The 11516-nt window shown below is 30.0% G+C and overlaps 2 protein-coding genes across 3 annotated transcripts in view; one reads left to right on the top strand and one right to left on the bottom strand.

Moving 5' to 3' along the window:
- The window catches only part of LOC145307628 (reticulon-1-A-like), a 285455-nt gene that overhangs the window by 58165 nt on the left and 215774 nt on the right, over window positions 1-11516 (bottom strand). The gene's annotated exons all lie outside the window — the stretch shown is intronic.
- LOC145307503 (uncharacterized) lies at window positions 5944-8770 on the top strand. 2 transcript variants are annotated; one of them, XM_080149962.1, is made up of 6 exons: window positions 5944-6152; window positions 6579-6644; window positions 6793-6835; window positions 7139-7170; window positions 7736-7805; window positions 8655-8770. In XM_080149962.1, the coding sequence occupies exons 1-6, from the start codon at window positions 6053-6055 to the stop codon at window positions 8716-8718; spliced, it is 375 nt and encodes a 124-aa protein (XP_080006088.1). In that variant the 5' UTR covers window positions 5944-6052; the 3' UTR covers window positions 8719-8770. The 2 variants fall into 2 exon arrangements, with proteins under 2 accessions (XP_080006088.1, XP_080006095.1); XM_080149969.1 differs by having other exon boundaries at window positions 5983-6152; window positions 6799-6835; window positions 8655-8769.

Below are 11516 nucleotides of genomic sequence, written 5' to 3'. Positions count from 1 at the left end.
ACGGCCTCTCATTGGCTAATTTTTTTTGTTACGTCATATTTTTTAAACCAATACTCACAGCATCAAGATTAATCCACCAATTTAATTGTCAAGTGACTAAAAATTAAAATTACGGAAATACATAAAATAACTACCTATTATCACATTGAATTCTATGATTTAATAATTAAATCCAAAGTCTAGATTTTAAAATGTTTATTTAAAAGCCAGGAAGTTGAATGAACTAAGAAATAGATTTATAGCTTCAAAGAGATGGAACATTATTCTGAAAATAAATGTAAAAATAATTTGCCAGATAACGTTGTTGGCATTATCAAGAACATTTTGCATAATTCCCAGAAGTACAAAACTATCATATCTTAGAAGTTTATAGTTTTCACTCAACCTATTTTCATTCTTGAATTCTCTTACTTTTTTTTATTTATTTCTTTTGCTAGCAGTTTTAGAATTCGTGATTCCATCCTGGATTTTTTGCAAGGAAATAGAAGTTTGATAAATTTCAATAATCTCGCGAAAGTGTGCCAGTCTATTTCCTCTCTCTTTCTTCCACTAGGTCTCTAGGTTTTTGTCCTAAATATTTGGATGCATAGCTTTTCTGCATATGGGTCGTACATCTTAGCTAATTTGATTGATTATTTGCTTTTTTTTATTTGACTATTTTATGTTCTTTGATCCCAATACAACTCTTTCCCCCCCCCCCTCTTTCTCTCTCTCTCTCTCTCTCTCTCTCTCTTTCTCTCTCTCTCTCTCTCTACCTATCTCTTTTATTCTTTCTTTCTTTTTCTGTTTGATCTAAATCATTTTCTATTGTTTTAGTCTCGTTTTCTAGACTTTTCTAAAGCCTTTGATACTATTTCTTTAAGTATAGTATTTAGTATATTATAAAAATATTTTGTCCACTAACCCTATATTATATTCCATAGTGAACTAATATTATATAATAATAATCCTAATTATACTCCATAGTGAACTAATATTATAAAGTATTTCGTCCATCATTCCTAATTATATTCCATAGTGAACTGATATTAGAAAAATATTTTGTCCATATAACCCTCTATTATATTCCATAGTGAACTAATATTATATAATAATAATGTTAACTATTCCTATATTATATTTCATAGTGAACTAATATTATAAAATTATTTTGTCCACCATTCCTAATTATATTCCATAGTGAACTGATATTATAAAAGTTTGAAGGATATGTTCACAGCGTGTGCTGTGCATATTACTTTCTTCAAGAATATTAGGACTGACCATCAAAAAATTCTACATTTAAAACAAATATTTTTTTCAGATCTTCCTTTTTCTGTGCTTTATTATCATAAGACTAAAGTCATAATTCTAGAAATTGGCTTTATTCTTTTATAATGCTGATTTGAATTACATGTTGACATACGTCATTGTATAACTTTAATGTAAGGATTATTATATATGTATATTTTCTAATTGAAGAATAATTATTCTTGTTATTATTACTAAATAAAGGTTTTACTTTGATCTATTTCAAAAATCATTATTTTAAATTTTCTTTTCTTTAACTATCAATTTTTTATGCCACATGCCTCCAATCCCTGGTAATTTTCTTTCTCCTACAAATGTTGAAAACGTGTAAAGAATTTGTAGACTTAAGTCAACACTATTCAAGAAAAGTCTTTAAAATTTTAATGTTAATGTGTCCTAGATATTTCAAAATGTTTAAAATTAGTTTTATAAAGTTCCATGACAGTTTGAGAGTTGACCAATGTGCAGGATTTTTACAAATAGATCCACCTACTCTATTTAGAAATAGGTAAACATGAACATTTTAGACATGATTACAGCTGAAAAAAAAATCATTACCTGACCATAAAACTAATATTATTTACTGTTATTTTGCTGGTGATTTTAAAGTTTAAGTCTGGTATGGTTCACGTTTAACGAATCCAGCCGTTTATGTCTCTGCTGTTAAGAAAAGTGTATGTTGAATATTCTGGAACATATTTTGGACATATTAAGGTAATTCAAACATGTTTTTGCCTTCTCATATTCAGCAGCGAAACTACTCTCAACTTTAATGATATGCACGTCTATAAATATTGTGGACTGTTAAGAAAACGGCATGAAGCCAGGGATCTTAAGGGATAAGACAATGGAGGATAAGTTGTACATCCCCAATGATGATAATCAAAATAACCTTAAGTTATAAAATTTTGGGTACCAGTGGAATTTACAGTCCAATATGACATGTCCCCTTCCACCCCGACTTGGAGCTTTTAATTTTCATAGCAATGGATTTATTATTCCTTGGATGTTACAACACATTTTCATGTTCCCCTGTCATAATATCCACGTATATTCTACATCCATTTTCATAGGTGTAACTTTGCAAGTTTGAAAAATGGTAATGAATAATATACCTAATTGAAATTGACATTAAAAAAAAACGCACCAACTTATCATCAAAAATACAGTAATAGTAATTTTGCTAGTTGTAGACATGACATTACCCCAAAGCTTACCATTTCACAACTCGACAGTAAATTCAGCTAAATGTAAAAAACCAGGTGGTTGACGTTAACAACATCAACTGCTTTTTGTTTCGACATCTAGCTTCCATCAAGCGGGCTGCCGTTTGTTAAAAGGTATATCGGCAGGCTTCTACTACATCCAAATCTGCTACTTCCTAAACGGCCAATTATTTACCTTTAAATGATTTTTTATGTATTTTCATGGTTTAGTAAATGGTTTAATTTGATTTCAAATTCGTTTATTTCCTATGGATTTTTTTTATCCTTGTTACCATAAATATGAAAAATTGCCCTATTATATGTTAAAGGGCCTAAGAATAGGAACATCAATAGATGATATAATGGGATTTTTTTCGAGAGAAAATAGAGCATTTAAAAAAATTAGCATATATGCTCTAATAGATAAAAACCTTGACTCACAGTATTTTATTGATGACTATTTCATTTCTTTAAAACCTTAACTAGAATAATGTAATAAAGCATATATGTATAGTATGTCTGTCAATCTACCTCCTAATTGACGTGTAACTCACTCACAAAAAGCTTTCTCTATCTACCATATAGTTAATCTATTTTAGTAAGTTAAATTTGATATTTTTTCATAAATTTTGTAAGATTTAGGGTAAACATTTTATTTTTTTTTCTTAAAAAGGTAGGCTTGTCATAATTTGTTTTTACAACTTTTGAAACTTGTCTTCTTTGAAAGAAATAAAAGAAGGTATAATTTCAAAGAATTTGACTACGTGGTTGGGTTCTTTCCCTAAAAGAGCCTGTTGAGCGCTTGAAACTAACCTTCCATAATTTTTTTAATAAATTGAAAAAAAGTGGAATAATTTTTTTCCAATGAATAACCTATGTAGCGAATACGCCCATGGTTGGGTATATGTACATAAAATATTGAATATTTCAAATATTTAAAACAATTTCCGATAATAGAGCAACATATTTAGTAAACTTATACAGCATGACCCTCGAAAAAGTATTTTTAAGCATCTGCAGCCCTTATTTCTCAATGAATTATAAAAAAGTGCATATGTCCTTGTTCTCCATAGTATTCCACATAAGTAGATATAAAGATATTTTTTTACCTCCATTAACACCGGAGATTTTTAGAGCTAAAGTTTTGAAAAAGTGACTGAGGAAAAAGTAACTTTTAACATGAAACGACTTTTTTAGCAAAATTAAGGTAGAAATCCTTTTATTTTTGTTACTAGCAGAAACTTTATAGAAAAATAAAATAAAAAATTTAGTTTTTGAGTAAAAAGCATTTTTTTACACATATTTTTTGAGTCTTTTTAGTTTAATGATATTTTGAAAAACTTACTTATTAGGCAAAATTGTTTAAGATTAAAAAACCAAATAAATCTTTATGAATATAGCAGGAAAATTGTTTTTGTTTCACAATCCTAACTTTAATAACAAAAAAGTTATAAAGAAAATAAAATTAAAACATAATGATTTTTTTGTCTAAAAAGCTTAATTAACCCCCTATTAAATTATTGAGATGTCAGAAAAGTAGGCGGAGCAACTGTCATAATTAATCCTTTTCTCAAATAAGGGTTAATAAATAACCTAAAATTTGCAAATAATCAATTCATTCAGTAGTATTTTTTGCCATTAAAAATCTATATTTTTTGGTGGAATAAAAAAGAAATAATTAGTTAACTTGTTTTTCTTTGTGTATCATTATTCAGTTGCCAGAAAAACATAATATAACCATCCAAAAAATAAGAGAAACAAAAAAAAATTCTTTTTCTCAGTCACTTTTTCAAAACTTTAGCTCTAAAAATCTCCGGTGTTAATGGAGGTAAAAAAAATATTTTTATATCTACTTATGTGGAATACTATGGAGAACAAGGACATAAGCATTTTTTTTATAATTCATTGAGAAATAAGGGCTGCAGATGCTTAAAAATACTTTTTCGAGGGTCATGCTGTATGTCTTCAAAATTATGTATAACAGGTAGACTTTGAAAAGTAAATAAATTCATAGTATAGATGTATAACCAGACAAACTAAATTATTTCTTTTAGTTCACAATTCAAATATTAATCACTTATATGCTACAGGGTGTTTCAAGAGAAATGCAATTTTTAAAAATTTAATTAGGCGTAGAAAATGAAACAATTATATAAAATGCTTTATATATTTGGAAAACCTATTCTGGGACATTTATGTTTCAAATATTTAAAAATTATTTTTTCAACATATTATGCCTTTAAAACCGGTTTTTCCAAAGACCTTAATTTTGAAGATTTTCGGAATTAAAGGCTGTGGAAAAAATGCGCACATTTTTAAAATTGCGAGGCTTGTATTAACAGTAGAAAAACGTTATGCATACCGTTAGAATTGTCATAAACTCTAGTTTTTGAAAATATAAGTGTCATTTTTGTGCTATTTGTAGTTTAGGAGCTACAGTGAAAAATGTTAAAATGTTTTAAGTAAGTTGGAACATTTTACCACGTAGCTCCTATACTATACATAGCACAAGAATGATTCTTATATATCAAAAAACTAGAGATTATGACGATTCTAACGGCATGCATAACATTTTTCTACTATTAATACAAGCCGTGCAGTTTGAATTTTAAAAATGAGGGCATTTTTTCACAACCTTTAATTCCGAAAATCTTCAAAATTAAGGTCTTTGGAAAACCCGGTTTTTAAGGCATAATATGTCAAAAAAATAATTTTTAAATATTTGAAACATAAATGTCCCAGAATAGGTTTTCCAAATATTGTTTCATTTTCTACGCCTAATTAAGTTTTTAAAAAACGCATTTCTCTTGAAACACCCAGTAGAAATAGTTTTATTAAAACTAGATTTAAGGTATTCAAAAAGTATAAAAAACTATCGATAGTTTTAGAGCAGATATCATTACGTTCAACCTGGATTTTGAACCTTGTTGTTTTGCTGCTTATATTTTTACCATCATATATTTCTATATTCAATATTGAATGTTCATAAACTTTAGAATATTCGGTGGTTTTCCTCAAAGTGTCTAGTCGAACACAGAACCCCATCCCCTTTACTCTAGATAAATTTTGAATAAGGGGGGGGGGGGGGGTTCGTTTGTTTGGGTCAGGTTAGGTTAGAATATATTTGGCAGCCTACAGAGTTAGAGCACCGAATGCGTATGTACCTCAAGGTTAGAGCCCCCGGAAGAGTTATGCATAGGGGAAAAACTACTATCCCTATTTTCAATTCATTAAAAAAATGGAGGGGAGGGAGATGGGTCAGTCCTAGATAGGCAGTTATGGAAAAGATCCTATATTTTCAAAAAACATATATTTAAAAAAAAGTTTTTTCAAAAGCCTTTTTCGATCTAATCTTCCAGCAATTTTAAAGCTCTTAAAGTACTTAAAACTATTTGCTTTTTCAAGACTGTTAAAAAATATGAAGAAAAAAAACTATGGGTTTGTATGTAGTATAAGCGGATGTATTTGTCTTATCAAGTTTTGTATTGCATTTGAAAAAAAGTGAGTCAACAAATACACATTTAGTTTAAATTTGCTTTAATTAAAATTTGTTAAAAATGAATATTACTAAAAAGAAATTAGGTCTGGCTGTTATACCTATCATCTTTGCTGTTATATGTATCATTCTGATAATATACAACCAGGTTAAAAAACCAAGTATGTAACAACATTTGCAATGGTATAAAAAAAAGTATGTTCATTTGAATAAATTACCAAAGGCGATATCAAACTTTAATTGGCCATTTATTCAATTTAGTCCATTCATTCTTCGAAATTAGTAAAAACCTCTCAATTTACATAATTTTCTAAATGCTATCTGGCAGAAATAAAGAAAATCCCTACATTTAGTTGCTGCTGATAATAGTTATTTATCGCATCGTATTATAGACAGCTTTCTGCGGTTATTAAAATAACTAACTATAAGATTAAAACCAGTTTTATGATTGTTATTTTACTGTTTCTGGAAAGTTAACTGTAATACGAAGCTATACATGACTTTTCAGTATGGCTGAGGACCAGTTCTAATCCAGCAGATATTAATTGGTTTGGAAGCCATACTGGACTAAGTTTTATATAAACTAGGGATGAAGCAATGTCCTGAAGGAACTTGTTTTTCTCACAACACATCTACCTGTTTGAAACCAGAAGGTAAAACACTTTTCTCTACACTTGCGATGCCCCCCTAGCATCAAGGAGCTTTATAGTAGAAGGGATAGAAAAAGGCAGAAAAAAGCCTAAAGCCATCCCAAGACTTAAATCTAAAACCATTCATAAAGAAATTAAAATATTTAATCAGTTTCAGAACTGCCAATCGATACAACAAATCATCCTAATTCTATGTAAGTTTTAAAAATAGTTTCTTTCATTTTTTAGTAATTTCAATTCATATGTTATTAATAAATCACCACCACAAATTTTCTCTAAGCTTTTCTATAATTAGGTTCGTCCGTACATCCGTAACATCAGCTCTTATCTTTTATTAAGCCATGTTAGAATTGGTGATTCGCTTGGTGATTCCTGTAATAATTAGTTACTATTTAGGAACGTAGCAGCTCTATAATCGTTGTCCTACCGTTTAAGAGCTTCGCTTTTATGGATGTTGTCATCCTTGTTGCTATAATATTTTATTTTTTTGTTTGAAGCAATGATCATGGTGTGTCACCCTGTAGACAAGGTAATTTTTTAATGAAATTAAAAGTATTTACATATTGATACTGGTGGCTTGAGCGTGCCTGCGAAGATGATTAAAGTCCCTCCACAGATTATGACCCATACGATAGAATAGCCAATGAGAGGCCAGTATACACTGTAATTGACCAATGGTAAAATTTATGCTGGACTCTTATTGGTTATTTTATCGTATGACGTCATAATCTATGGAGGGACTTTAATCATTTTCCCTGCCTGCCTTCCCGTTTCTTAACCCATTTAAGAAATACACCCCATAGCAAAGCCAGGTGCACGCCTCTGCTTGATTTCATAATGCATATTATTTTTTAGAAGCTTCAATCTAATTTAATAGGTGATTTTTAACATTGCCATTTCTTCTTGTGGTTATTCTACCAAAAACCCCTTTAAAAGTCATTGCGGGTTATTTAACATGCGGGGCTACCCTATGCCCAATATAACTTAACCTTAATCAAAATAATAAACAAACGAGAACTATCTCTCTCATTATTAATTTATTAAAAGCAAAAAAACTGGAAATTGGTACTTTTATAATTCTGATATTTTTTTAGGGTGTAAAACTGTAGACTGTGAATGTGGTGGGAGTGAATGTTTCAAAGATCAGGACATCAGACGATTAAGGCAAGATTTTATAAACTTTATGCCAGGTTGAAGTATTTTTTGGGTAGCTTCCACAAGAATTTTTGGGTATAGTCCCTTTCGTGGCAACGCCCCTTAAGGAGCGATTCGTCATATTTTCAAAGTAGCTTTTATCCTATTTCTAGCCCCTGCGGGGCCAATTGCCTAACCCTGCTAGGCAATCACCAAACCTAACCTAAAATAACTTTTAAAAAGCTACTGTGAAAATATGACATATCCCCTCTTAAGGGGCGTTACCACGAAAGGTCGTAATGTAACATTCAGCTGTATCTCACAAAGATCATAAATTAGTAAGTTTTTTTGTTTGAAGCTTAAGATCTTAATAACCACTGAACCGGTAGCGTTCTCTGTATGAGGGAATCTTCATGTAGGTCAATTGATGGTTTTAGGCTACTCTATTTTCATTTTTAAGTCTTGATATTGAATTTAGATATTTCTCTGGAAAACAGAGTATAGTCTCCAATAAAAAAATGACGTCATACAATACAAATGACCAATTAGAGGCCAGTATACAATTTACCATTGGTCATTTGTATTGTATGACGTAATTTTTATTGGATACTATACGCTGTTTCTTTCTCTTGCTCTATCTGCCTCTACAGTAGGCTAGGGGCACAGAAGCCAGTATCAAATAAATAGCGAAAGAATTAATTATTATTCAAGTAAATATTACATTCAACTTAAACCATTCTTCAGATAAGTCTAATCAACTCTAAGTTACTATCAGATGTAATTTTAGCCACACCTAGCCGCTGCCAACCCTAACCGTAGCCGTAGCCGAGCTGCTAAAAGTGCAGCTGCCGAGCCTGGAATAAAAATTAATATGTATAGGAATACAATTTGTGAGTGGTATAGATATGGAGATTTGAATAACATACACAAATATAAATGTTGATTAACTATGTGTATAAATATGTGAAATACAATTTTTATGTAGTTTTGATTGGCTTTGATTGGTAGAATAATTTTTTTTTTTTTACATATCTTGAAGAAAAATCTAAATATGGTATTTTGTAAGTTTTATCCTGAGATTGAAGGCTAAGTTTGTCTTGTTTGTAAAACAAAATAAAAAAGGAAAACCTATACTTTCAATTTCCTAGATATGTTTAATGACCCTAACTTGAAGTTTTTATGAACCGATTATAATTACCTATTGCATTACCTCGTTTTAAGTTATCACCTAAAGAAGCCTGAGCATCATCCGCTTGTTATGAGATGCGATACTCAAAAGCTAACAGAGATTTTAAGTTAGTTAACATTTGAGCCGACAACCAACACTTTAATTGCACGACCTTTGTCTGGAAGTCCTAACTGGGCATGTTAATGAGTTGTGCCTGTTTATTTAACCAGACATATTCTCCTGCGGTCACTATTAGTTTTACGTGCCAGACATAGCAGCAGTAGGTATAATTTTTAGGTCTCTAGTGTGGACCAGACTCGAACCCGACACGCACGCTATAACTACGCTTATGACGCGAGTAAACTATTTTCAATTATATCAATAATTATCTATTTCGAAGATGCTTTTTATTTTTTTTTTACAAAATAATAATTTTGTAAAAGCTAAGCGTTATATGTTCTAATCTGTTTATTTCAGTCTCTTTGGTAACGAAGTTACTCTACAAGTGTTCGGGTCTGTCTGTTGGTCGGTCTCTAATGATAGCGTAGCCCAAATATTATTATAATTGCAGATAATTCACTCCTCTTCTTTCTATATTCCTATTCCATTCTTAATTCTATTCCTTTCCTGCACCTTCTTTATTCATGGATTTGAAACATTTAAATGAAAATTTAATATAATATACATGAATACAAAAACAAAAAAAAAACAAAGGGTGAATATAAAATGAATTGGATATTACATAGTATATATTTCTTTATTCTGCAAGCAAAGTTTTCTTTCTACTTTGTTAGGAAAAACATTTACTTATAAACATTCCAGGTTCCATACATGCTGGAAAAACATGACCAGAAAGTTGGGACATAGAATCAGATATGTATCATCAAATTTTAATTAGTTGTGTATGTGTCTCTTTATCAATTAACCCATAAAAGACTATTTATTTATCGTATCGTATTATAGACAGATTTCTGCAAAACTGGTATTATTTTTTTTGTCTGTAATACAATGCTATATATTACTTTTCAGTTAATATTAATCAGTTTCGAAGCCATACTTGAAAACTATTTCTTTAATTGAGCGACCGTTGTCTTAAGTATCTAACTGTGCTTGGTAATAAGTTTGCCTCTTTCTGGGCCTAGGCATTCCCCCTACTTTTACGCAAGACAGAGCAGCTGCTAATACCCTTTTGAACGAATCTTTTAATTTTTCTTTAATGTCCACTAATTTAGGGCATGACACTATTTTATTGTTTACTTGCGACTACGCCCCTAGAGGCCACTTTTTGGGGGAGAGGGGTGGGGGGTTACACCCTTTCAAAATAGTTATAAATAGTCATAAATCTTCCCGTGACCTTTATCCTTCGCTACAAACAAACATCCAGTTACTTTATTATACACTTTATAAGGAAGGATGTTTAATCTATAATAAGATACACCATCCTTTCTTAACATTTTATTTTCAGAAAGGTTTTCCCTATCCCAAACATGACCAAGTTTATTTATTTTCTCTTTTTGCTTTTATTTACTTTTTATATACGAAAACATTACTATTGTCCGGGTTAGGTCATAGTCATATTCTTTTAACTTTTCCTTTTATTGTCAAATATTAAATAAATTGGATAGCTTAGGCTTTTCATTTTAATAACAAATCATGTTTCAAAAAATGTGTGTAAAGCACGATGAAATTAAGTTATTTCATAACCACTGGGGTCCAACATATTAAAGTATTAGACAATAGATTTACCTCCAATTACGATTATCAAAATTAACCATTCTAATTAATGATTGAATGTTTGTACGTACAACCCAATTAAGATTTTATAAAGGAAACCAAAGATCTAATGCCAATAGACGGAAGATTGTATTTATGAAATTCTCAAGACGTACCAGTATTTTTTATTGTCCGTTGTTTCCTCCCAACCTGGGTGTCCAAACTCATGATATTTGAATAGTAACTTAATATAAAAGTCTTATACCTTGATAATTTTGAATTAAATCAGGCAATGGTGTAAATTTTGTCAACTCATATGTAATAAATAAGAAATATTTCTTAAATTTTGAGCTTCTAATTCTCCTTTTTAAAACCAATTTCCAAATATTTAGAAGAATAAAAGGTTCAACAACTTAAAAGTTGAAAAATTAAAACCTAGGACTTTAAATAAAAAAATAATTGTGAAGATTTATCAATAGTTATGTCAGAATTAAACCTATTTATATATTTTCCAAGGAAGCGTCGCTATGGTCCTTATGTATTGAAATATTTTTTATTGCTGCTGATTACTTGCCCCTGTTAAAAATCATTTCTGGGTGAACCGTCTATTTTGTTTGCCCGTCATACAATTTTTATTTTATTATCCATGGACAACATTCTGTCATACAAAACGATCAATAAATATGCTTAAATAGTTTTGTAAATTTTTATGTTTCTGAAGATGAATTTATAACCTTATAGTATTTAATCTTTGGAAGAATAAAGCATCTACAAACATCTAAATTCAAATCATAAATACGAATAAATGTTTAGGTTTAAATATTAGACATTATTATTTAGAATAAGTAGAAACTGGAATT

Source organism: Acartia tonsa, chromosome 2, assembly GCF_053477335.1.
Source record: "Acartia tonsa isolate MP-2025a chromosome 2, ASM5347733v1, whole genome shotgun sequence".
Taxonomy (NCBI): domain Eukaryota; kingdom Metazoa; phylum Arthropoda; class Copepoda; order Calanoida; family Acartiidae; genus Acartia; species Acartia tonsa.
Note: the sequence above shows the minus strand (reverse complement) of the source record. Positions and strands in the feature narration are given on the sequence as shown.